Source organism: Drosophila innubila (genome assembly GCF_004354385.1).
Source record: "Drosophila innubila isolate TH190305 chromosome 2R unlocalized genomic scaffold, UK_Dinn_1.0 1_C_2R, whole genome shotgun sequence".
Classification (NCBI taxonomy): Eukaryota; Metazoa; Arthropoda; class Insecta; order Diptera; family Drosophilidae; genus Drosophila; species Drosophila innubila.
In genome coordinates, this window is record NW_022995374.1 from 24,921,311 (window position 1) to 24,946,320 (window position 25,010).

Sequence of the window (25,010 nt, forward strand, 5' to 3'; positions counted from 1 at the left end):
TAAGGTAATTGACACTTCCAGATTATTCTAACCAAGTTCTCAACTCTAAGAGTTACTTAGGTGGCAACTGTCACGACTCAATTCAACAATCCTCATTACGTTTGAGTTAAATCAAATGCCGATCGAAATAATGGATACAAAAAGTGTTGCAGTATTTATTGGCATTATGTTAATTATATTTTCATAGAATGGATCGTACAATTTACACAAAACTTTGTAAAAAAAAGGGGTACGATAAGGATTGGATTTGCTTAAGGACCTCGTGTAATGAACTTGTGACAATCACTTTGCGCGGAAGGCTGGAAATACTTACAATACTTGGGGCGGTCCATATAAGCGTAGTTACAAATAAAAAATTAAATTAAGTAGGTACATAAAATTAAAAACGTACTAAGGAATACTTAAGATGAACATTAAATTTAAATTAATTTCAAGAGCTGCCGCGGCTTTATGAGTTGGGAGACTAATTTGTAATTTAAGCATGTAAGTGAAAATTCAAACAAAATGACAGATACATCTTTAGCGACGTCCCCTTGGTTCTCTACACCTCAATTCTCATGTCATTTCATTTTACTTGTGCTTGTGGAATTCCTCCATACAGAGTTTGCAGCTCCACGAGCCCTCAGGCGGAGTCACCAGCGGTGGTGAAAGACAATACATATGGTATCCGCGATCACAATCGTCGCAAAAAAGCAGCTGGTCATCGTTGTCGGATGTGCCACAAATAGAACAGTATTTACATTCAATGCACTGCCAGCGGTAGCGCTTCACTGATATTATCATATTAGGCGTAAACTGCAGACATGATGGATGACCAGAACGACCGCAGTCCGAGCAAGATACAAGCTCTTCGGGCATATTGGTTTTCTTGTTTTCTCGCTGATCGCCCAAACAAAAATCGCAATACGGTGATGGCTGCGCCACTTCACGTTCAGTGCGCATCTTGTTCTTCTTGGGACTGGCTAACGGAGTGGTTGGGGTTGCGTTTACAGTCGTGAATACAGCTGGGGTAGCAGCTGTTGTGGTTGACATGCCCATGCTAGCCATTGTGGCCAATGGAATTGAATCATTTGAGGCGCCTGCATCATTTAATGGATTCTTTTCGTATGTCGAAGGTAGTGGTGCCGTCATGACCAGAGCTGATTGTGAGGTTTCGTCGATAATGGGAATCGGTGATGCTGAGTTAGAGTGCGTTGCATAGAGTCCTGTTGCTGCTGCAGCTGCCGCAGTGCTGGCAGCATGTGCCACAGCCGCCGCTGCCGCTGCAGCTGCAGCAGAAGTGTTCGCACTATTTCCAGCTCCGCGCCTTCTACGATCTCCAGTCTCTCCATCGGTTGCATTGCGACGACGACTGCCTGTGTTGGGCAATATGAAGAAGAGTTAAATTTTTACTGACAAATAATGAGTTCGAAGATTATCCTTACCACCTCCTTTGCGTCCACGTTTCGGGGTCCCATCCACATTGGCATTGGAGCGCCGTGGGCGTGAGCCGCGTTTGCGCTTTCCTCTACTACTATAGGACTCATCAAAATCGTTGTCAGAGTCGAAGTCATCTTCATAGTCATCGACATGATGGTAATGGGAAGTGTCCATATCCTCATGGAACCATTCCTTTTCAGCATTCGCATGAGAGTCCTTACTGTCATTGTCACCTGAAGCGCCCATCGAGTTGCCATCCGTCGCAACAATTGCTACAAAAACCAAAAACAAATAATATTTATCAATGAACGAATACATTTATAGGACGAAATATCATCCGATTCTAGGTGTGCCGGATATTGCTATATTGTGTCTGATAAGCACACTTCTCTTTAAACAAACTTTATCTATCAAAAACTTGGTTTGGATTGGTCATATATATATTTTTTTTAAAACCCTTTGTCATCCAAGTTGCCAAAATAATTTTTTTTTATTAAAGGTTTGTATCGAGTTGACCAGAAAACGTCAAGAGAAGATGATTTTGACCACTATTCTAGAAGACTTTCCGCCGGCGAAAATTGCTGGTCTACTCGAAGTTGGCCTTGAGAGTTTTTTAACAGAAGCAGTGACGAAACAAAAGTTTTCCATTTCGTAAAGTCTAATATAGTGAAAATTCTGATTAATGCCTACTCAAGTGAAGCAAATTAAAGGCGTTAGGTCGAATCGGCAATTGTTTGCGAATCTAGTACATTATAATTCGCTTAATTGCACTACGCCAAATAGTTGCCTTAATCTGACATGATTTACAATAATTCCAGTTTAGTAACATACAATAAATGCCGATTATTGCATTTATTTATATGTAAATATTTGATTGTAAAATTAACAAGTTGTAAACGGTCTAAAAAATTAGAAATAAAGCTAAGGAAGTCTTCATTCATTTGTCGTATATTAAAGTGCATTCTTTATGTTGTGATAAAATTAATTTTTGTTTCACGAACGAATAAGACAAACAAATTCGATAGTGGATGCCCCTTTTACGCAACGTTGAGGATTCAAGCCGTATTATTGCTTGTGAAACCACAGCCATAAATCAGCCCCCAATAACTATAATATGCAGAGATGTTTGTGTGTTTTCCTATGGGGTGGTTACTCGTTGCCTTCACTTAAGACTACACACACACACGCACATGCTGCGTAAATGTAACTCTATGATATAAATGCAGCATCATAGTCCCTCACATGTTAAGATGAACTTTTATTGTTGTTTTTATTTTACAGTGGGCTAGTCAAAATGTCTGTAGACTTAATCCGATAGGTGAAATCAAATCAAATAAATTTCATAGATGTTATCATCAATAGCAGAGTAGAAATATCCATAGCATTTGAATTGCCCGTAAGCACATTGTCGAGATACTTTATTTGGGGGTGCTAACCAACTTTAGACCACTGTGCAGAGGTGGTGGAAGCGATGAGGATGAGACTGAACAAAGCAGCAGCAATTGTAAGAGTTTTATTGATTTTACAACGCCTTTGTAAGCACATATTTATATATGTATTTATATGGATGCTTAAATGCTTGATTATAAACAAATGTAAGTCTTACCTGCACTTTCCGTCTGATGATGATCACGTGCACCGACCGTTCCGGACCCAGACGTTGGTACATGATGGTGTTGATGCTGGTGCTGATGAGAAAGGTGGTGCTCCCGATACTGGTAGGCGCGGTAGCTATGATGCGGATTTAGAAGATACTGACGTTTGGGTTTGCGCCAGCGGGCAGAAGGGTAAGTGTAAATTTGGCCATGTCGGAAGCCGGGCATTCGCTGCTTTCGCTTCATGAAGAGCGCGCAATGTGTCTGTGCAACGCCTGTCTGGGGGTCGAGGAACGGCATCCGGAGACGTCGCTCAATGCACAGACGTGTATTAAAGTTCTCGCTGTTCTCAAGTATTTCTTTGTAAGCCGTGTCATTTAAAAAGTTCTGAATCTTTTCGAAATTTCCAATGTTTACCACCGCGATATCGGAAGCCATATTGTTGCCGTCAGCGTCAGCTTCGACTTCGGCGTCAGCGGCAGTAGACTACGGTAGCAGAGCGTTGCAACGCCTTTAAATAACAGCTTACTCCAACAGGTAAAATTCACAAACACAAAGTTATTATTGCAAAATGTGTTTTTTAAGCAACTGAAGTTGATTTTATACCCGAAACACGCATTTTTCCTCGTTTGCTTTCGCAAACAAGTTTTGTGCCACAAAACAAGAGTCTGACAAGTGCAGAGTTGCCGCTTACAAGAAAGTGCAGAGTTGCCGCAATGCAGTAACAGTGCTGCAAACTTATTTTAATAACTGTAAATATTCGGTAAATGTAAATTCTGGGTATTGCAAATTTCAAAATGCAATAACTTCGCAATAAATAAATAATTCGATGAATATTTAAAATTCTAAATTACATAAAATTAAGGAAAACATTTTAATGAAGGTTGTAAGTTCATCATCCAAGGGGGAGAGAAGTTACAAGTTGAATTCTTAAAAAAATATTTAAAAATGCAGAAAATTCTAAAAAAAAATTTGCATCAATTTAAAAAATTCTAGCTCCAAAATTAAGAAATTGATAAAAAAAAAAAAAAAAAAAACGGAAAAAGCTACCAAATTAGACATTTTACCCAAAGTGGTACATGCTGACATATCGGTGAAGTTAATAGAGTGGCAGTCTTTGGACTGGGTGGCAACGTTTGGGTCACGCCCGTGTTTGTGTGTTCTGACACATTTGTGTCTTGTTAATTTGTTTTGTCCATGTATTTTTTGTTTCTTTTCCGTTTGTCTAACTGCGAATTATATAGTAATTAAAAAGTAGAGCCATGGGCGTTTCCAATCGCAGCACAAAAGTTGCACTTGGCATATCAGTGTTCTCGTTTCTGCTGTTTATTATCGCGTTTTCAACGCCCTATTGGCTGGTCACTGATGGCCGTATTCAAAATCCACGCTTCACCAACTTGGGCCTTTGGGAGGTGTGCTTCAACAACTTCCAGGACATTCACCGATTCTACGACACTCGCTTCAACGGCTGCATGTGGGTCTTCGAAGAGGAATACTACATTATACACGACTTCTTGCTGCCTGGATTCTACATAGCAGTTCAGCTGTTTGCCACATTGTGCTTTGTTATGTGCCTCATTGCCTTGCCCCTAACATTGTCCATTTTGCGAACATCTCGCGATGATGACCGCTACGTAGTGTTGCTTCTTACTATTGGCACCTGTGAAATCATGGCCTCCATATTCGGCTTCATCGCAGTGGTGACTTTCGGAGCCAAAGGAGATTCCCGTGATTGGATGCCCGGCTGGCAGAACAACGATATGGGCTGGTCCTTTGCCCTTGCCGTGGTCGGTGCCGTGATGCTGTTGCCAGCAGGCATTCTATACATGGTAGAAGCACGTCGGGAGCGATACAAGCGACTCAACGAGATTAGCAACCGCGAAGTTAGCGAATATGGCGACGACTATTATCAAAACCAGGCTTCCGCGGCAGTAGCTGCCCCATCGGCCCCAGCACAGTCCTTCTTTGCTCCGGAACCAAGTCGCCCGCGCCGACCTCAACCAGGTCGTCAGCCAACAGCTCCGCCACAGGGAGGCATCCAGACGGACATTTAAAACGTACAATAACCAACATATCCGTCACGTGTATGTTGATACACACAAATAACATATCCGTCCTTTTATGTGTTTTTATCTGTTTAACGAGTAAAGTCGTCGTCCTTAGTTTTAAGTCCGAATTTTCCTCGAATCTATATCAATAACATTCTCGAAACATTCCATTTTATATACAAGTTTTGACACATTACGAATACTAAGCATTATTTTTGTACAACGCATGTATGTATTTATTTAAATAAATTGTGTCTATACAGACATACATTTCAGTAAAAGGTTATTCATCCTGATCAATGTGCGGGAGTCCGACGAAACACTGATTCTTCAACTCTTCATAGAAGTGTGCATGCATTTAACATTTCAGAGTGGAAACTGTCAATCTTTAAGTGTTTTTAGACGTTACTCTTCACAAGTTTTGTATCATTTACGAACATTGATTGGTTTATTCATTCAATTATGAATGCGAAGTTGTTGTTCACACAGTGAATTCTTCTCAAATCTAATGTGTACATATTAACACTCTAAATTGGAATTAGGCAAGTTTCAGGTTTCTTTTAGCCAACGCTGTGCCGATTCTTCACTTGTGCTTCGTTCCAGTACAAGGAACAGTTCACGTTGGTCCTCTTGAGAGAGTTGCTCCCGCAAAAACTGAAGCATATCTGCTTCATTGCCGAGAGATTCCGGCTGGCTTAGTTTCGAATCCAGGTTGTAGTAATGGTCGCCAACTCGACGCACCGCTATCCAGTGTCTCCTCCGCAGAGGCAGCGTTATAATGCCAAATTTGTAGTCCGAGGGAATGTTGAGTATGAATCCAACAATTGCATCCAAGTTAATGACGGACGGGTCTCTGGGTAAAGATGTTTCATTAGACTCTGGATATGAGTTAGATACAAATAAATGCTAGATACTCACTTTCGTTTATCAAACCAAATTGCCTCGCAGTTTCGTCTTTGCAGTGCCGTCATTATGACGTTTATATCATAGTTCCCAAGTCCGAGCACTGAGCGATGAGGATTAATCCACACATTTGGGGTCAGATTGTTGCAAATATCGTCTAGTTCAGCCTTTGTGTACGATTGATCGCCTTGAAATAAATTGTTCAGCGCGTGTAAGGCACATAATTGCCTCATTTGTTTTTCGTGGTAAACAGATGATGTTGGCATGACTCTCACTAAATTTAATTGTTGTTTTTAGTTGGTTATTTCCTTTATTATTATTGTGTATAGTAATTTGATTTATGTGTGTGTGAGACAAAGCGTTGCCACCTGGCCCAAGTGCTGCCACCCGTACGAAAGGCTACCATTTTGGGTAAATTGTCAAAATAAAATTTTTACAATTTCTTAAATTTGAAGCTAGAATTTTTTAAATTTTTGCAGAATTTTTGTTGGAATTTTCTCAATTTTATGATATATTTTTTTTTTTTTTAGAATTTAATTTCTAACTTCTCTTGACGAGTTTCAAACCTTCATTAATATTTAGATTTATTTTTTTTCGAATTTCGAAATTTAAATTTTAGCTAATTTCAAAGTTATTGCAATTTTAAAAATTGAATGAACTAAATAAAAAATTACAAAATAACAGCATTGCTCCTCACCCAACAGCATTGCTCCACCCCAAGCACTCGAACTGGTTTTTTCACAGCTGATTCGCCGCCTACTTCGATTACTCTTTAATATCGTTGGACCCATAATTTTTGTAATTCAAGCTTTTTTTTCTATCTTTAAAATTATAAAATTTGGAAATTAAATACAATATGAAAACAAACCAGGCCTGCCAGCCCGTTTTTTGTTGCGCCATGACTATTATAGCAAGTTGGCAGCACTGAACCCAACACCAAAGTCACCACGAACTGTCACATGATTTTCACCTGACATTTGCTAGCTTCTGCGAAAAAAAGTCTGTTGACGATAAATCCAGTGTAATTGGAAGAAATTTTCATCCTCGTCGAGCAGCACCGAAGAACGAAGCTAGCAAAATGAAAATCTGTGGTCCTAAGTGCTCCCTCTGCGGATTGATTATCTCCGTTTGGGGAATCGTGCAGTTGGTGAGTGTATTTGCTAAAATTGATTTGTTTGGTGGAGTCATTGAAGACAGAGTCAGTCACAAGACCCACTCAAATGATTGGCATAATAGTAAGTGTGAATCTAATGCAAATGTTTTTCATTACTAGGTGCTCATGGGGCTCTTCTTCTACATACATAGTGTGGCTCTGATTGAGGATTTGCCACTTGAGGAGAAGTACTCAAGCTTAGATGCATTTTATACAGCTGCGAATAATGCATACAATCAGGTTCGTTTTAAAAACAATTATATGCATCCATATCTATCGACATAAGCTTATCTAAGTACATGGGCATATACACCCATTCTTGTTCACTAACATGTACATACATATATATTATATATGAATGTTTTCCACCACTCGAAGCTGTGTTGGCTAAGGCCAGAGGCCTTCATACATGCATATATGTATATACATATGTACACATATACAAGTGTACGAGTATCTGTGTATATCTTTGTACTTACAAGTTCGTTTATCTGAGTTTGATTAGAGAATAGGTTCCCATCCCTACATATCATAGGGTGTTCAAATAGTCACAATTATTTATGAATGCATGTAGTACTTCCGGATACGACAATAATTCAAAATTATTTGTTTTCAGAATGCATACAACTGCTGGATTGCGGCGTGTATCTACGTATTGACACTTTTGCTGTCTGCACAACAATTCTACATGAATAGCAGAGTAACTGCCAACTAAAATCCGTGCTTCAACTTCAAACTATGAGCTGCTTGTCGAAGCTGAATGCGAATCCATGAAACACAAAACATACAAACATAATAGTAACGTGTGCATTCAACGACGATGGCACCAAAACCACACTTAGTATTGAATTGTTTTATTTAAAGTTGAAGAAATTTGTTTATTTACTGTATAATATCCCCAAAGTTTTGTTGCTAATGTTTAAATTGAATTAAATATGATAATTATTAAGTAAAAACTTCATGTATGTATGTACGTAATACAATTGTTTGTTCATAATAATCACATTCCTTTGTTAGTTCGATTATTTTTATTTAATTGGTCGTACTCGTTAATTAAATGAAACCAACAAAAGCCATCAATATGTATCAAAACGATCTGCCTCCAGTAAAAACATCTCAAGCGTTAATAAGTATCTTTATCTTCTTCATGAATGTATTCTGTATTCAATGTCAAAGAAAGAGAATAACTATTCGTTAGCTTTGTAGTCTATTTGGGATGGTAATACGAAACAATATTAATGTAAAATAAACTAAAATTTCCAACAAATACATTTAGATTTGGTCATCTTTTCCACGCTTACAACCGTCTAAGCATGTGAAGATAAACATTCTGCAGTAAATTTTAATATCAAGAATTTTTAAAAGATAAAGCAATTATGAATCAAACTTCAGTGTACATTATTGGTTGAAATATAAACGAAGTCGCAAGTTGCTTTAAGGAAGCTGTGGTTCTTAAATACTTGCAAAAGTACTTAAAAAAATTACAAATAACCACGTGAACTACCAGGCGAACACCACATTGGATGTGTGAAAATATAACCTTGAGATTCTGCGCTCAATTGCACCTGTATGAGTAAACGATTTTTTGAGTGATTAGTAAAAACGGCATAAAACGTATGGAGTAACATTGAGTCCTTATTTCTTTGCTTGTCTTTTTCCGTAAATTATGAGAAAGACAATTTTTCGATCTTAAAAAGGAATATTTTTAATTAGCATCAACATCCTAAAAATAAATAAAATAAGCTTTCGTCTAATAAACGATTCAACTCCTTTAGTTTTTAATTTGGGATATTTATTATGTACTTAATTGTAGTATATATGTAAATTACACAAATATATTTGGGTTTTAATGAATGTAATCGTATATAAATATGCTTTTTAAATATTTACTGTAATCGAAAACAATTTGATCAATTGATATTAATACGACTCCAAGAAATATTCGACAAGTTGTCCTTAACAATCATTGCAACAGTCCTCAAAATACTAGATATACATATTAATGTACATAGGTACATATGTAAGTATGCACATAAACATACATTTAGTATACTATGGACTAGATACTAGAAGCTACATACATAATTGTAGGAATTCTTAAATGTAAGTAGATTATCATATTTTATAATAATTTATTAACAAGAAATACTTTAGAGATTTCCTAATGTACACTTTTACAAGGCTTCATGGCTGCGGGGTTGAGGCGAAAGGAAAGGCTTAGAGTAGAGTTTTCCATGAGTAGTGTAGTATTTGTAATATGATTCAAATATACGATAAAAGCTCAAATGCTGTGGTCTATCTTACAGATAGATTAAGTTTTGAAAGCGTGCTGTAGAGTATTCGAAAGCCGATAAAATATTTGGAGAGAGAGAGAGAGAGAGGTGCGTAGTCTGTGTGTGTTCTTCTAAAGATTTATTTGATATTTATTCGCTCCTGATTGCAGCTCGATGATCGAGACGATTTTCGATTGATCGATTCCAAATATGCTCCCGGGGTCCAACCTTCTGAATTGGAATCTGTGAAAATGTAAAAGTGAAAATTGGTAAGCAAGTTGCATTTTCAATCTCCACTGATATATTAGTAACCCAACACCATTCATGTTAATGAAATGCATTTACCTAAGACGCGCACATACCACCAGCCAGCGCAGCCCACTTTCAATAGCTCGATAGATTCGCCTTCCCGCATCGAAACTTCCGAGTGTCCCATAGCCGTGTAATCAGCCAGGGCAATGAATTTACTGCCCTGAATTAAAATTTGTACAAGAGGTTATTGTGTGACCAGTTACAGTTAGATGTTAGATTTTTATATTTAAGTGTGTAAGTAATGTGTGCTTTGGCAAAAGGCGTTATAATTACACTAACAAAATAATTCAAATAACTTTACAGTGTAGCAAGCATATTCGTACATATTTGTATGAGCGAGCAAGTCATGTCGCTCCTGTGCAGCGTTCTCTTGATTCCTCTCTTTTCTACGCTTGCAGACAATAAGAGAACCTGGCTTTTATATGTCATTCTTTAAATATCAGGCGATCTTCTTTTTTGTTCAAAATTTTCTTTTTGGTGGCCTTAAGAGCACAACAAGTCGAGTAGTTATTTTAATAAAATAAAAAAAAATCATATATTTATTTTTTATTCTTTTAACTTGTTCTAAGAACTAGAAGCAACTATATTAAAATAAAAAATACTAAAATTAAAAAAAAAAGGTTTTATTTTTTTAAAGCAAATATATTAATTTATTCTTGTCACAAAATTAGTTAAATGTACATGATTAAAAACCGCCAATACTCTACGAAACACTAACAAAAATAGCCTTTATCCTTCTTAATCTCTCGCAAATTTTTTTTTTTGTCATCCTTCTTACTCGCCCACAGACATCTATAACACAACCACTGCACACACACACACACACACTTAATTCAGCACAGTGTAATTATTACGTCTTTTGCGGAGGAATGCAAATCAATAAGTGTTAATTATTAGACCAAATAATAAATATATTTCTATGTTGTTTGTTTAAAGTTTCTAGCAGTTCTTAACATAGCTAGCAATATTGTTTAAACTATTTACAGTTACATAACTATATAACTAATGAAAAATATAGAAAACCATTTTAAGATTAATAATAGTAAATATGTGTTCAATTATAGGGATAGTAGTTAGCATGATAGTTTTGATATTTAGAGATTTTAATTGGTTATTAGCTTTGATGCCTTGTTTCTGAATTTGCTATAATAAGCAGGGAATTATTTAAGAATCGGCTCTAATCACTTTTCTGCTGCATCCGGTAATCTCTACTTTCCTATAGGAAAGTATTCTTCTGGAAATCTTTTTAACGGATGCAAGAGCAATTAACATGCGGATCTAGCGTTATGAAATGTTATTAAGAGCGCATTACAAACATTCTTTTTACATTAAGAGTGTGCATACTAGACTTGAGAGTCGCGTACCTAGCCATTTGCACTAGTCAACGGAAACATAAAATTTGGAGTTTGATTTGTTGGTACGCGTAAAGGATGTTGACGAAGAACCATCGGCATTGTATGAGGCCCACTGTGCGAGGACATTCAGGAAGCTCTGCCGATTGACGATTGATGTTCAAGATGTCAAATAAAAATGCATCGATCGTACATCGATAACACATACATATTGTAACGAAGGGGAATTTTCGTAAATATTTGTATTTTTTTTGTTGTGTTTGTTCATGAAAGTAAATAAGATAAACTCAGATATATCCAATGAAGGTATAAAAATATTATTCATAGTTTGATTAGATTAAAGTAAGTTAGAGATCTATCAATAACCGATATATGTTTGCAGATTAGAGCTTTGAAGGATTTATTACCGGCGTGCTATTATCCTCGTTCAGGGACATCTCATCCTCGCTGTTGGAGTAATCTGAGCTCCAGCCGCATGCCTCTTGATGCTCCCTCTCCCTGTCGCCGATGCCAATGCCGATGCCGCTGCTCGAGTTGCCACCGGCAACTGTCGAGGATCCATTGTCCTCGGTGCTGCAGTTGGAGTTGCGATTGGATGACTCCGAGGAGGCGTCACAGCTGATTGTGCGACTTGCTGAGCTGAGAATAATGTTTGGCGTGTCCCAGGACGTTGTCTGCTTAAGTCCTCGATGGTTGAGGCCGTACTGCTTAATCTTCTCGCCCTTCAACTCCTCGAGCTGGTTAAGTAACACCCGCTTGATCTCGGCCACCCATTTGTTCTTCACTTCCAGCGATGGAGCCTGCATTGTGTGAACCTCTTGGCGTCCTTGTAGCCACACCTCGAATCGTTTGGCATCGCCACGAACAGACTCGGTTAGACCGATGTGCGACATCTGTGAAAGGGCAATCATTAAAGGGAGTTACATAAATATTTCAGGGATATGGAACGCACCTTAACGTGGTGCTTGAACTGATAGGTGCTCTTGTTGTGACCCGTTTTTGAGGTTTGCTTGCAGAATAGCAGCGATTTCTGGTAGAGAAAGATGTGACGCTGTTGTGGCTTGATGCGCAATCGGATGTCCTTCTTTGATTCCGTCCACACCTGGAACGAATCCTGCAGTAGCAGGTCTCCCTGCTGAGTCAGATCGGTCTGTGAAGATAGAAGTCTTTACAATTGAGTACCAACATTGAATGTGCTATTACTTACAGGGAATCCCGTGATGGCCACCTGATGCATGGAGTCATTGACGCACTTCAGCACGATGAGCATACAGTCGAGAGCCTTCTGCAACTCCTTGGTGCAGCTGCCACTGTCGCTGAATCGTAGCAGATCCTTCAGTAGCAACTGATACTTGGTTATCCTTTGGACGGGCTTCAGCAGATACGCGGCCAGTGGCAGCTTATGGCCCAATCTCTTTTGGCATTCCTGTAGGAAGAGATGCGTGTCCACAAGCGTCTCACGCAGTCTCTCTGATCTCGGAATGTTCTGACAATAGAACGAGTACAGTCGATAGAAGGTATCACGCTGCAAGTAAACATACAACATCAATATATGTAATTCCATACTCCATCATCCTTATGGATAAGCTTACCCTTTGTACAAAACAAAGCGCCACAAGCTCGGTCGTGGATATGCAATTCTCCAGATCCTTGAGGAACACCTCGTTGTGGAAGGTGTAGAGCTCGTGCAGGTTGCCGAAGAGTATGTCCTCCTTGCCCTGCAGACTGGCCGGCACAAGATGCATCAGCTCGTCTGACTGCATTTGATCGTAGTAGCCCTGGAAAGGATGGGAGAAAGAAAGCACAGGAGTCGCTACAGTAAAGGAAGTGTTAAAAGAATAAGCTAAGTTGATGTTACATGCGATTCGTCGAGATCATGGAAGGCTTTCATTTTACTGCTAATAAACTGACCAAACTTCTGCTCCACATACTCCTCGACGCTGACGTAGCCCTGGGCCAGAACAAAGTCCTTGAGGACCCGCTCATATTTGGCCAACTTGAACTTGGTGTTCCTGATTTTGGGCAGCTCTCTCGACTCGCCAGTCTCCTCGAAGAACTGACGACAAAAGCTGAGTATCTCTCGATAGGAGCTACTCCATTCACTGCCAACATTATCCGCTATCGTTTTCTCCGTTTCCCTTTCCGATCCCGATCCCGTTCCCGTTCCCGTTCCCGTTTCCTTCAGCCTTCCTTTTCTACTTGCAGGATGCGGCTGAATATTGAGATTATTTGGCCATTTAGAGCGACAGGTGCTACACATCTGGCTGTCCAAGCCAGGTATCTGCTTAGGAGCCTTCAGAGACTTGGGAGTCGACAACGACTTGGCGATGTTCAGCGATCCCAGAGAGCTTTGGGCCCTTGCTATAGAGGAGGAAACGGACATTAGGCTTTTGGGCTCGTTGTCGTCAAGGTAGGCCAGGATATCCATGTAGTTCTTGCGCTGTAAATAGTCCTTGAACTCCGTGTCGTTCTCAATTTCCGAGTAACTATTCGACTCCAGATAGTCCTTGACCAAACGATACTCCAGCGACTCGTCACAGCTGGACAATTCGATCAGCTCCTTGAATATGGTGCGTCGTTGATCCTTTAAGCGCTGCAGACTATTGCCAACGTGGTTGATATCCGTGGGTTGGCAGTCCAGTTCCTCTTCCCGATTACCTAGGGAGGAGGCTTCTCTTTCCTCACACTCCTGCAGTGTGTTGATTATCTTGATGGTCGACTTGCCGTTTAGTATGTTATGTGTGGCAAAGTTGCACAGATTGGTGCCAAAAATGTAGTTGCCCCCAAGATCGAAGCGGGGCCGAAAATCCGACGGGCGATAGCTGACGCCTTCGCAGGATGCCTGCGAGTCGAAAAGGGAGCCTTGAAACGAGAGCGGCGACTCGCGAGGCTCGTCGGTGTTGAATCTGCGGATCAGGGAATCGCCAAACTTCAAGTTGAATCGTCCGACAATATTGCTAGCCGTATTCTGCACCCGTCGCAGCCGGAATGAGCTTTGCGTTGTCGGTGTCTTTGGCTTTGAAGCTTTGCGGAGATCGTAGCCGCCGTATCGCATATTTATTAAATTTAAAGAGTCGAAATCGCACTTAGAACTTCTCGTATTGTACCGTCGTGCACAACAGACGATCGCTAAATGATTGCTGGCAACTCGCTGGGGGCTGTCGGCCACAAGAATTGGTTACAAATTATTAGTGGTATCTTCTTTAGTTCGATGCCACTGTTGCCACTGTTAACTGTTAGCCTAATGAGTTTAATGCACTAATTACAAGCATAAGCATTCAAGCGCTGCGCTGCTTGGGCATTATCTTCATCATCATCATCATTAACATCATCATGGTGAAGAACTTCCAGCAACTTCCATAAAATACAAAACTCTATTGGTTTCAGTTCGCTGACCACTGGGCAGCTTCACTGACTCAAAGTGAGAGACTGACTTAGACTTAGACTAAAACTCCAGGCTTCATGCTTCCATGCCTGTGGGCAGGGTTATAAATACCGTTGTGCGACTTACTTACACATCAACTCAATAAACTTATCGTTATCTATTTGAATATTATTTACCTTTAGAATGGAACTCATTTCATTAACATAGATCCGTTCCGTCTCCAGTAGTTCAGATAGCACGTGACCCCGTTTAAGTCTTCGCGCCTCAGCATCCTGTAATTTTAAAATGGTTGATTACTGTAGAAAGTACTCATACTTATAAATTACAGAAAATTAAAAAAAGCGTTAAAACTAAAACATAACATGAAAGAAAAGTTGTCTTGACTTGATAACCGTATAGAGCTCTGATTGCTATGGCAGCTATATGATATCGAATGGAATAAATGATTTTAGACAAATATCTTCTGGATTTATAAGACAATACAATGTACCCAATCATTGGCAAACTACTTTCTGTCTGTCGGAAGAAGCGAAAAGATCTCAAAGATTGTAACACCTAGGATCATTTAATTTTGTGTGTAGACTACTTATACTGAATATCACAGCATTCCAAATTGTGTGCTGTGAATTCATCCTTTTCGATTTCTGTTTACATCCGCAACTGCAATTAGATAATTCATTCACTCTGTTGCTGTTTACTAAATACATAATAGGCATTCTTATTCTTAAAACCATTTGCAATCTGTGTTGTATGGAGGATGCTTATCGGATTAATGCACATTACTAGGGGCAAATAAACCCGATGATTATTGGATACGCCTATGCTGACTTGTCAATTTTATTACGTACTCATTTGTTTTAATGCTTTAATTCGTTGCAAACGAATTTAAAATTATTATTTTAATTCTAACAATTGGCTGTGGCTTAATATAGTAGAATTTGAATAAAATTTAAATAATCCGTCGCTAATTGGAGCGGCGACATTTAATACTTAGCACAGGCTATTTTACGGTCAATTGAACTTAACTGTTTTTTTTTTGTGGTCATGAACCTATAAAATGCACTCATTTCATTCAAAATTTGCGAGTGCTATAAAAAAAATTAAGAATTTTAAACAAACTGATCTAATGTACTAACAAACAAAAAAACATACCAGTTATAAAAAAACAATTGTAATAATACTCAGCTTTTGATTTTGGCAATAAAACAAGAATAAATCGTTAGCTTAGATTGATCACTTGAATAAATGCTCATAACCCAAACTCTCAAATGTAAAATATTTATTACATAACCATTAAGTCGAAAAGGCTATAGTCGAGACCCCGACTATAGAAATACCCATTACATACTTTTAGGAGCTTTTATTTCTTGAAAAATTTAAAACAGTTATTACTGCCCTTCTGTTTAACAGATCTGGATTCGATTAAGTACGACGATAGATAATAATATATAACGGTATATCTGAAGTCAGTGCGCCAAATTTGGTTGCTCTAGCTCTTATAGTCTCTACGATCTAGTTGTTCATACAGACGGACATGGCTATATACATACAATGTATATCATACATACATATATATATATATATATATATATATATATATATATATGTTACACACATTCCAACGAATACAATATACCTTTTTACTTAACGGGTGTAACTACAAATAATTTTATCTTAGAATAAATGTTCTTTAATGATTAACTATTAAAATCGATGCGTATTCTTTTTTGTTAATATTTAAATAAGCAAATAATAACTCGAAACTTACTTTTAATCAAAAGTATGTTTTAGATATGTTTAATGAATTATATAATGTGGTAATTAAGCTTTTGACCAACCTGTTGATTTTGTATTGCATGTTCAGCATTGTCTGGACTCGAACTGTTGTCGCCAATTAACGAACCCGGGTCAATGACACCGTCCATAGATCTGGGTCGTAACTCATGTATACCAGTCTGAAAAAAAGAAGAATAACCAACACAAATGTATATTGAAATATAAATAGCAGTAATAATTAATATATATTAAAGAGATTCAAATAGCTCGCCAAATATCGAAATATGTAGACGTGGTTTCCTCTGCAAACTCAAACTGCGTTTAACACACTTCTAAAGGGAACACACTTGACAAGAAAGAAGGCCTTAAGTCTACTAACTGACCACTGACTTAAAAGAAACAACGGTTGGCACAGATCTCAGAGACGAGTTTGTGTCGCTTTTTGGACAAATCTTAAGGTTTCGACAGCTTAGCAATAGCTGCGACTTTTCTAACTAGACAAAGTTTATTTAAATGTAAACAAACGGTTCTTTTTTAGTTTTGTTTTGGCCTTTTAGTAGGCAAGAAACCAGTGAGCCACTGAACCACCAGTGGCAGCCACTGTTACCACTTTCGCTTCGCTGTGGCTCAGGTTGACCGTTTGCCTCTTTCCACTCTCTTACCGCTTACCGGTCAATTCGTTCGACTTTCCATGCTTCTACGCTTTTTTGGTTTCATACTTAAACCAAAAAAAAAAAAAAGAGCTGCCCATTTGGAATGCTTTTAATGGCCAAGTGTCGCCTTTTTCACATTTCACATTTTCCATTACCCAATAGTGATGAGTTCTTAAGCGGTGGGAGGATCTAATTACTTGCTTTAACAGTGTATGAGATAATTGCCAAGCAACTCGAGACTTTGCGCTTTCTAAACCGCCAACAGGCAACAACTCAATTGGCCAAGTTAGCAGCTCACAGTCTGTTTCAGCTTTTAATTGCGACTTCCCTCGCCTGGTTTGGCAGAATTAACTCTATTCTTTGGTTCTCCCATTGCCACGAGTATTACCAGTAAATGTAAGAGTACAAGGTCTAAATTGGCTCAGTTCTTTACTTTTCCATTTCCATTTCGATTTCGTTGACTTTTTGGAGCAGAAGCAAAAACTGGGCCACTTAACTAACCCCTGTCCATTTGGATATGCCTCTGTATAGTTATTATATAGGCCTACGGTTCAGTTACCCTGCCATAACTATACTTAATTAGATTGTAAAAAAGTGAGAGTACAATTTGTCGACAAAGACAATTAATTAACGCTGTTCCCCTAACTTGGTTTACAACAATCGTCTCACTGAGATGCCAAATCTCACTGCAAACCTGGCAAATTATGACATTAAAGTTGGTGACAATAATTTCAGTTTCTGGCAGTGCTAATTGCCCACTGAGCCAAGTTTTGGAAAGCCCATGAAGGTCACAAGCTCGAGTTGCCAGCCCAGACAAATACTACGAATTTGTGTTGTTGTTTTGGGCTGCTTTCAATCGGGGCCAATAAACACACAAACAGAGAAATTCAGATCAAGTGTTAACGGTACACGCTCATAAAGTTCGGTATTTAAAAAGCAACGTCCAATCAAATCTTAATCGTAAGACTTTATGACAATTGATTGAAATGATAAGATCAGCTTTCTGCAGAGATTGAATTCTTGAATTCTTTCAACTTGGTAAGAAGCCAATAATAAAATACACACATATGCATATGAAAAAATTGATTGGTAATACAACAATAACAACAGGGAAAGTGAAAGGTGTTAGCGGTAAATGCGAGACACAAAAAAACAAAGATGATAGCTTGGAGAATTTGCGTAGGTATCTATTACCCAAATGGTAAAAAAGTGTATGAATAAAATATACATACATGTGTAGTCTGGGGAGGGAGAATTCTAGTTTAATTCTTACAAAAATGTGTAAGTTGTATTTAGTACTCATGTGGAACATTTTGGGCAGAATGCAATCAAAATTTACCCAGGGAATAATATTGATTCCGGTACCAGAACCGATATATATTTTGCCCTGTTCTCCATGTAGAACACTAAAAAATTATTTTCCAAGATCCGAAAAGCGAAATTTTGTAATTTTCTGTAATTGTATTCTATTCTATTAAAAAAATTTTTTAAAAACTTTAAAACTTAAAAGTGAGAAATCTCAACAGTAGAGAACTTGCCCCTTAAAGAAAATTTCAATCAAATTCTTCATAAAGTACTGATCAGTGACGAAAATTCGTGATATTAGCAAATCTCAAAATAAAATATCACAAAGTTTTTGCAGAAATGGGAGTGGGAATAGATTTTGCTAGCCACACCAGACGCCATCAAGTCTATTTGTTTTATTTACCCATTTATTTGACCCACTACCTCAGGCTACAATTTTTAGTCAAAAGTACGATTCAACCTGACTTGTAGACTTTTAAATTGAACGTGGCCAGATCGTCACACAAGCATAACTTGTCGTTTTATGTCTGCTTACATATAAACACATATTTGAAGTGGACAGACGACGCGACGGAACCAATTATATGAACCTTAACTACTATCAACAAACAACGGATCATGTTTTGGCCTGGTGTTAATGAAGCCGCAGGCTACTACTTAAAAAGTAAACGAAAAAATCGTACTAAAATAACAGTAGAGTATATCTGACGAATTGCTTCGTCGTGAAAAAATGCAAAGTATCTTCATAATTTGTTACGAAACCGCGAAATGAAAACCACAACGGTCCAAATCAAACATAAAGTGGTTTTTTTTTGCTTGCTACATTTGAGCTGTTGTATTTATTAATGAAACGAAGCTTCCTGGCACACGGTAACATAGTGCAGGTATATTCCACGCTACCTTCACCTTTGATCAGCATATTCACTCGGCTCTTTGGGCGCCTCGGATGTGTGTCTTTCGGTTATATAACAATTGCATATCGGTTGGAAGTACTATGCATGTATATATGTGTGATTAATAATTATAAGAGCAGTTCATCCGTTGCAAAGACGAACAGAGACCTAATTATGTGCTCCATTTGGGTTGAGTTTGAGTATTTCGTGTCATTGGAGTATGTCGGATAATATAGTGAGCGAATCTCAAACCTACTATATTTCCTGTTGCAGATTTCTTGTGCTATATGTGCATATAATTTCCATCAATCCGGATATGAGCTATCAACCGTTTCCCATCATATATAATTATCTATTCTTAGTAGTATTTTAAAACGATCATTAACTTAATGAGACCGTCTGTCATTTGATGGTCAAGAGGTTTGAAAGCATTCACTTCAATTATACATCCACTAGTATATATTATCAAAGTAGTATAACATCTGATAATTTATTAATCTATTTATGTAATGTGTATAGAGCAAACGCTCTACTAAATCAAAAATAATTCCAATTTTGACGAAAATGAATAACCAAAATTTAGTTAATACGTACATGCTGGAGTGTAGCCATAACCTAATTCGATTTGTAGGCAACGGCAATACAGGCAACGGCAATTAGAGGCAACGGAAATACATTAATATTAGAGATGTAAAGATATACTGAAGGAACATATATATTGATCTCAAAAATGGCCCAATTTCAAGCTCTGCTGTTTTTGAAAAAAAATTGACAAATTCAAGTGATTTTTGTTGTTGTTTTTTTAGTTCCACAGTAAAAATAACGCCTTAATGTGAATTTATACCCCACAAAACCAATTTTTTCAACAATTTGGGCGGGAATGCTTAACCCTGCAAAAAGGCGAGGCACGTAATATAACCTGAACCACATTACATCAGCTTCGCTCATGTTGACCACAAATTATTTGGTAACTTGTTGCCAGATCGCCATACTTAAACGCTGATAAACAAGAATCAATTAGAGTAATTAAGTCCCAGTCATACACTCTCAATTAGATAATTTCCTGACTATGTTTCTAATGGTAATTCACAAACTGTAGTTAAGTGACAACTTATCGAGTAAGTGCAAAAGTGTAAACGTTACACTGTTGGCCAACGGTAAATGCAAATAGTTCTTGACAGGGAACTAAAATACATAACTGCAAGTTATGGAAACTATGCGGATAGTTCCCAGTAAGATATGATCAGTACAGACAATAAGAGTGTGGATGATGATAGCGTGGAGAGCGGAAACAACGCCAAAGAGCCCCACTTCCGCCTAATTAGGGGCGTATAATTATTGGGTCTCGAGTTACGCTTGGATCGTACCTTTCGCGGTAATTTATTGTTATGTCGAGGCGGAGTGGGATCCAATTCAACGACAAAGTCGCCTCCGTAGTAGGAGCAATCATCCTCGTCACAGCTGGACAGACTGCAGCAGCATCCGGCGCCTGCATCGGCTTCAATCTGATAGCACGCGTTGTTCCAGTAGACGCCTCCGATGGCATTGCAGCAGTCGAAGGATGCACAGCTCGGACTGGACGGTCGAATGCCCTGATGTCCCGAGCATGAACAGCAATCTTGCTCCGACTCACACAGAGAGCTGTTGTCTCGACTGGAACAGCCGCAGCCCGAGGATGACATTGAATCCCTTGACGATGGCGCCAGGATACGCGACCTGCTTAATCCTTTAACCCCATTTCCACCGTCTACAAAGATCTTGACACTATTTCTGTTGGGCGGGGTCACGGGTTGAGGGATGGTCGGGAGCATTAGAGAGTCTGTGTCCATGTAGTCGTCGCTAGGATCCTTGCAGGACTCCTGAACCCAGCTGTCGTCAATGCTTATGGTTGTGGTTGAAGTTGAAGTCGACTGATGATTCAGGTTGTTCAGATGCCGCTCCTTCTCAATGTTGCACTGCTTTGGCTGGACTCCTCCGGCGGCGGATGCGGCCGTAAGGAGCTCAGTGGTCGTCGCCTTGGTCACGTTCTTCTTGGCAAAGTTCTGCAGGTCGTTGGGGTCGGCAAGTACCTTGGACTGTCCACTGCCAGGTGTTCTTTCATAGTGCTTTTGCTTGTGCTTGGCAGGCACTGGAGTCTCCAGCACCTGGACACAATCGACGCACTTCTCTTCCCGCCGCAGATTCGTTTGCTTGGTCTGCTGCTCCTTGGTGTCGTTGGAGGAGGATACACCCGAGTCCGAGCAGCTCTCAAGGGAGAATCTCTTCATGCGCTCACCCTGAGCAATCACGGCACTTGTTGTTGGACTAAGTTGTGGCAGTTTGAAGCTGCAGCTGCTCTTGGTGTCCGGCATGGATGCACGTGCTCCCTCTCCAGTCAGCTGGTTGACGATATGCAATGGCTGTCGCTTCTTGCGGATGTGGACGCGTTCCAGCTTGGTCTTCTGCTGTAGTCGAGGCGATTGCTGCTCCACTGCTCCCACAGGCGGCGGAGTATTCCCGGCTCCAGTGCGACTCCCTGCTTTTTGGAACATCCATCTGGGCGCCGCATTGTGGCTGTGCACCACATCCTGCTGAAACAGCTGCTTCACTCGACGCTGCAGCTGCACATTTGCCTCACTGTACGGTGCAGCCTCGTTGCGCACTACCATCGGCTTTGGTATGCGCGACCGATTCGCCGGGAGCACTGGACTCCTCATGGGATCGGGCTGCAGCACGCATGCTGCACACTGACCATCTATTGGCTCTTTATTCTGCACCTGGGATTGGGATTGGAATTGGAGTTGGGATGGGGATTGGCCGGTTCTTCTTTCGATGCGCGCAATGCGATCGGCTCGAGATTTGATCCCAGCTGCAGCTCCAGCTCGTGCTATGTCCCGCCGAATGTCCCGGTAGTTCCAGCTCTGTGACTTCTCGCAGTCCGGCGTAACGGTACTCGCCTCGGTGACATCCGAGCTGGAGTCGGAGCACGAGCAGGCGGTCTGGGAACAGCAGCAATCCGAGTCATTGGATTGCGGCTTCGTCGGCTTCGCCAGCAACAGCCAGGACTCAACCGTGGGCGGGGGCAGAGCGGGCAGGGGCTTGTGGGCGCTATTGGGCGAAAGTTGACCTGCCAGGCGTGTCAGACCAGGGCGTGGCACTTGGTTCACGCTGTGCATTGGCATTGGTGCCGGCTGGCGGCGATAGCCCATGAAACGGGCGGGATTATTCAGATGGGGAGTGGGAAGCGGCTCGTTCGACTTGCGCATCATGGCCTGCTTGCACTGATGCACATAGTTCACCTTGAGCAGCTCCATCGGGAGCAGCTCACTGCTCGACATCCGCGAGTCGATCGTGCTGTCCATGCTCGGCGATTCACTCGCTGACGGTTTGCGGGTCATGGCGATCGACTGCGCCTGGGGTACTTTGCCTATGGGCATATTCGAAAGTTTATCTCCAGTTGACCAAGTCCAAGGCGGTCAACAACAAAATGAAAACAGTAGAAGCAACAACGATTATTGCAACAATACATTTGCTGCACATTTCCCAATTCGCATTTCACAGTCACTGACGTGATCACTGCCACTGTCACTGTCACTATCACTGCACACTGCACTCTGCTCCCCGCTCCCACCGATTTGCTCTATTCTCATGCAAATTGCGGATGGTCCAGTTGCGAGGTCGGCTTTTGTCACACCTCTATTGATCCCGTCTCTCTATTATTGCCAATAAACACACACACACCCAATCACTTAATGCAGCTTTTCATAATTATGCCTAACATCGCGACGTTTAATATACTCGCGATCTGTGACACGACGCGCGTCTCGTTTCGTATTTCTTTCGACTTCGCTGACGACTCGAATGCGCGGCGATGTTGCGTGCAGTTCGAAAGATCGGCTTCAACTGTCGCTCAGACGACTTGAATGGACGACAGCTACCCGAAGCTCGTTTGCAACATGTTGCAAGCGGTTGTTAGATGTTTCAATTGGTTGTAAGCGAACCGCATCAGCGGATGCTGCATACAAAATCTGTTCGATGGCTTAACTCTTTTCTTAAAAATATTTAAAAACATAAGATAAATGTAATATTTCAATTTTCAACATGTACATGTTATTGATCGGTATCAGAAAACTGAAATTATTCTTAATTTTTAAGTCAAATTTTTTAGGTGTATCATATTGTCAAGGTCATAAAAATCAGATGACGTAAATAAATTTAAATTTCCACAAAATTATTTTTTCTGTATATTTGCATTTGTCATAACAGCTTCTTGTTATGTTATCCATCATTATTTTGAAAAACATTTCATTTTTATAAATAAATTTTTACATAAATTTGAAATTTTATCAATGGTTTTAAAAACACTTTATTTTCTTAAATAGGAGAAGCCGAATGTGTTAAATTAAAAACCCACGATTTTGTATTATGAGATAATGATTAGGCACGAAAATAAATATTTTTATAAACGATTTGCCAGCCCATTTGACATTAAAACAATTTATTAAGAAATTGTAAAGTTAATTAAAATAAAATTTCATTAATAAATGCAAGTCCGATAAAGGCTGACATATTTTCAACGTGAAAATAGTTTCAGGACCAACGAAAATTGGGTAAAGTTTGTCTGATTTTCTTCAAGTTGCATGTTATATATATACAAATATAATTGTGTCTTTTTTTGTTTCCTATATTTGTCTGTTGTTTCCAAAGCGAAACAAATACGAATCAAAACCTTACTGAGATATAATAGTCGCATACAAAAAAAAATTCCCTAAATCTACGCAGCAATTAAAAACCTAATTCTACATTTTTAATAATTTAAAGTTTGAGTTAAAATGGATAAGACCGATGTCAATTTTTTAAATCTTATTTTACACTCGAGTTTGGATTTACATTAATTTAATTAAGAAATGCAGTAGTTCAGGTGCTGATATGAGTATAAGTGGGAGTATATGTTAGGATATCTAAAAACGATTTACTGGGTATATGGAAATATATTAATACATAAATATAGATATGGATAAGCATAAACAAGACATACTCGTATGTAGTACATGATAGACGTTGATATGACTGCGATTTGCGAGAGGCAGCCAATGAACAGCTTAATTTGTAGGTTCGTGCTTATCCGTTTATGGCCAAAAGCATGCAATACTCATAGTTGTTGGCTAACACATACACGTATGCATAAATGTTTACATTGGTATAGTTTGGCTATTGGGCGTCTACCGGCTTTCGCAATTACGTGAAACGGAAGCTAGTCGCCCGCAAAAGGATTACGCTTGAGTAGGAGCTCCAAATATGTATTAGCATTGGTAAGACAGACCATGGCCAAATCGGTGGGTTCAATTGAAAGTGAAACGCAGCAAACGCAACTGAAATCGGTGCAGCAAGAAATTGTAACTGTTCATTCATTCAATTAAACAAAACAAAAGAAATGAAATCAAAATGAAATGAAAAGAAAATAAAATAAAAGAAAACACAACCCAGCACAGCACAACAAAACGGAGAAAACTATCTCATAACAAATAAGTATCTTACGGGTACGCGTACGCGTATCTGAAGGAAATGTAATGCCATTAAACACAAATTAAATTTATGATTTCTTGTGGCCAACTCAGCGACACAGCTAATGCGGCGTTGCTGCTCTTAACTTGTGTTTAATCTGTGGGCCATATCAGCGTTACGGCCAATAGCTGCGTGTAAGCCCTGTGTAATAGATGACGACACCACATTCGATATACTACACTCAATATACTCATATTTAGACCATCTGGACCATCTCTATAGCATTCCCAAACCATATTTTACCTTGATCAAGTTCATTTCGCCAATGTTGGTAATGACATTGGCAAACGTATTACCAAATTTGGTAGCTGATGAACGTGACCATCATTCTTTTGTTTATTTCTTTATTATTGTTCAACGAGCCAAGCACTTTACTTAATTGTATCGTAGAAACTAAAG

The 25,010-nt window shown here is 39.4% G+C and overlaps 5 protein-coding genes across 8 annotated transcripts in view; 2 read left to right on the plus strand and 3 right to left on the minus strand.

Annotated features, from left to right (window-relative positions):
* Window positions 1–128: 128 nt before the first annotated feature.
* On the minus strand, window positions 129–3,702 carry LOC117784927 (zinc finger protein DPF3). The gene is made up of 3 exons (XM_034622783.1): window positions 3,026–3,702; window positions 1,425–1,691; window positions 129–1,355 (listed from the first exon to the last, which is right to left on the minus strand). Exons 1-3 carry the CDS (start codon window positions 3,450–3,452, stop codon window positions 571–573), a joined length of 1,479 nt encoding a protein of 492 aa, XP_034478674.1. The 5' UTR covers window positions 3,453–3,702; the 3' UTR covers window positions 129–570.
* A 451-nt stretch (window positions 3,703–4,153) lies between these two features.
* Window positions 4,154–5,343, plus strand: LOC117784807. Its single transcript, XM_034622633.1, has one exon. The coding sequence runs from the start codon at window positions 4,277–4,279 to the stop codon at window positions 5,066–5,068; it is 792 nt and encodes a 263-aa protein (XP_034478524.1). The 5' UTR covers window positions 4,154–4,276; the 3' UTR covers window positions 5,069–5,343.
* Window positions 5,344–5,457: 114 nt separating this feature from the next.
* Window positions 5,458–6,357, minus strand: LOC117784808 (josephin-like protein). Its single transcript, XM_034622634.1, has 2 exons — window positions 5,981–6,357; window positions 5,458–5,915 (listed from the first exon to the last, which is right to left on the minus strand). Exons 1-2 carry the CDS (start codon window positions 6,229–6,231, stop codon window positions 5,612–5,614), a joined length of 555 nt encoding a protein of 184 aa, XP_034478525.1. The 5' UTR covers window positions 6,232–6,357; the 3' UTR covers window positions 5,458–5,611.
* A 578-nt stretch (window positions 6,358–6,935) lies between these two features.
* On the plus strand, window positions 6,936–8,387 carry LOC117782825 (ribonuclease kappa). Its single transcript, XM_034619874.1, has 3 exons — window positions 6,936–7,112; window positions 7,239–7,358; window positions 7,735–8,387. Exons 1-3 carry the CDS (start codon window positions 7,044–7,046, stop codon window positions 7,831–7,833), a joined length of 288 nt encoding a protein of 95 aa, XP_034475765.1. The 5' UTR covers window positions 6,936–7,043; the 3' UTR covers window positions 7,834–8,387.
* A 501-nt stretch (window positions 8,388–8,888) lies between these two features.
* Window positions 8,889–25,010, minus strand: part of LOC117782824 (guanine nucleotide exchange factor DBS) — a 47,654-nt gene continuing 31,532 nt past the window's right edge. For 3 of the 4 annotated variants that reach the window (XM_034619869.1, XM_034619871.1, XM_034619870.1), the window contains exons 11-18: window positions 16,279–16,395; window positions 14,617–14,712; window positions 12,648–12,833; window positions 12,263–12,580; window positions 12,008–12,205; window positions 11,463–11,948; window positions 9,737–9,863; window positions 8,889–9,634 (exon numbers count right to left, since the gene is read on the minus strand). In XM_034619869.1, the coding sequence (XP_034475760.1) occupies window positions 9,531–9,634; window positions 9,737–9,863; window positions 11,463–11,948; window positions 12,008–12,205; window positions 12,263–12,580; window positions 12,648–12,833; window positions 14,617–14,712; window positions 16,279–16,395 (1,632 nt within the window). In that variant the 3' untranslated portion in view covers window positions 8,889–9,530. Of the gene's footprint in view, window positions 9,635–9,736; window positions 9,864–11,462; window positions 11,949–12,007; window positions 12,206–12,262; window positions 12,581–12,647; window positions 12,834–14,616; window positions 14,713–16,278; window positions 16,396–20,434; window positions 21,774–25,010 lie in introns of those variants that run through there. The other variant, XM_034619872.1, reaches the window with a different exon arrangement.

Excerpts from the sequence above, each read along its gene's own strand:
- LOC117782825 (XM_034619874.1), top strand. The coding sequence starts at position 7,044 with ATGAAAATCTGTGGTCCTAAGTGCTCCCTCTGCGGATTGATTATCTCC. Across the intron at positions 7,113-7,238 it reads TTTGGGGAATCGTGCAGTTG|GTGCTCATGGGGCTCTTCTT; the intron begins GTGAGTGTATTT and ends TTTCATTACTAG. Across the intron at positions 7,359-7,734 it reads CGAATAATGCATACAATCAG|AATGCATACAACTGCTGGAT; the intron begins GTTCGTTTTAAA and ends ATTTGTTTTCAG.
- LOC117784807 (XM_034622633.1), top strand. The coding sequence starts at position 4,277 with ATGGGCGTTTCCAATCGCAGCACAAAAGTTGCACTTGGCATATCAGTG.
- LOC117784808 (XM_034622634.1), bottom strand. The coding sequence starts at position 6,231 with ATGCCAACATCATCTGTTTACCACGAAAAACAAATGAGGCAATTATGT. Across the intron at positions 5,916-5,980 it reads ATTTGGTTTGATAAACGAAA|AGACCCGTCCGTCATTAACT; the intron begins GTGAGTATCTAG and ends ATCTTTACCCAG.
- LOC117784927 (XM_034622783.1), bottom strand. The coding sequence starts at position 3,452 with ATGGCTTCCGATATCGCGGTGGTAAACATTGGAAATTTCGAAAAGATT. Across the intron at positions 1,692-3,025 it reads TCATCAGACGGAAAGTGCAG|CAATTGTTGCGACGGATGGC; the intron begins GTAAGACTTACA and ends TGGTTTTTGTAG. Across the intron at positions 1,356-1,424 it reads ACGTGGACGCAAAGGAGGTG|GCAGTCGTCGTCGCAATGCA; the intron begins GTAAGGATAATC and ends TGCCCAACACAG.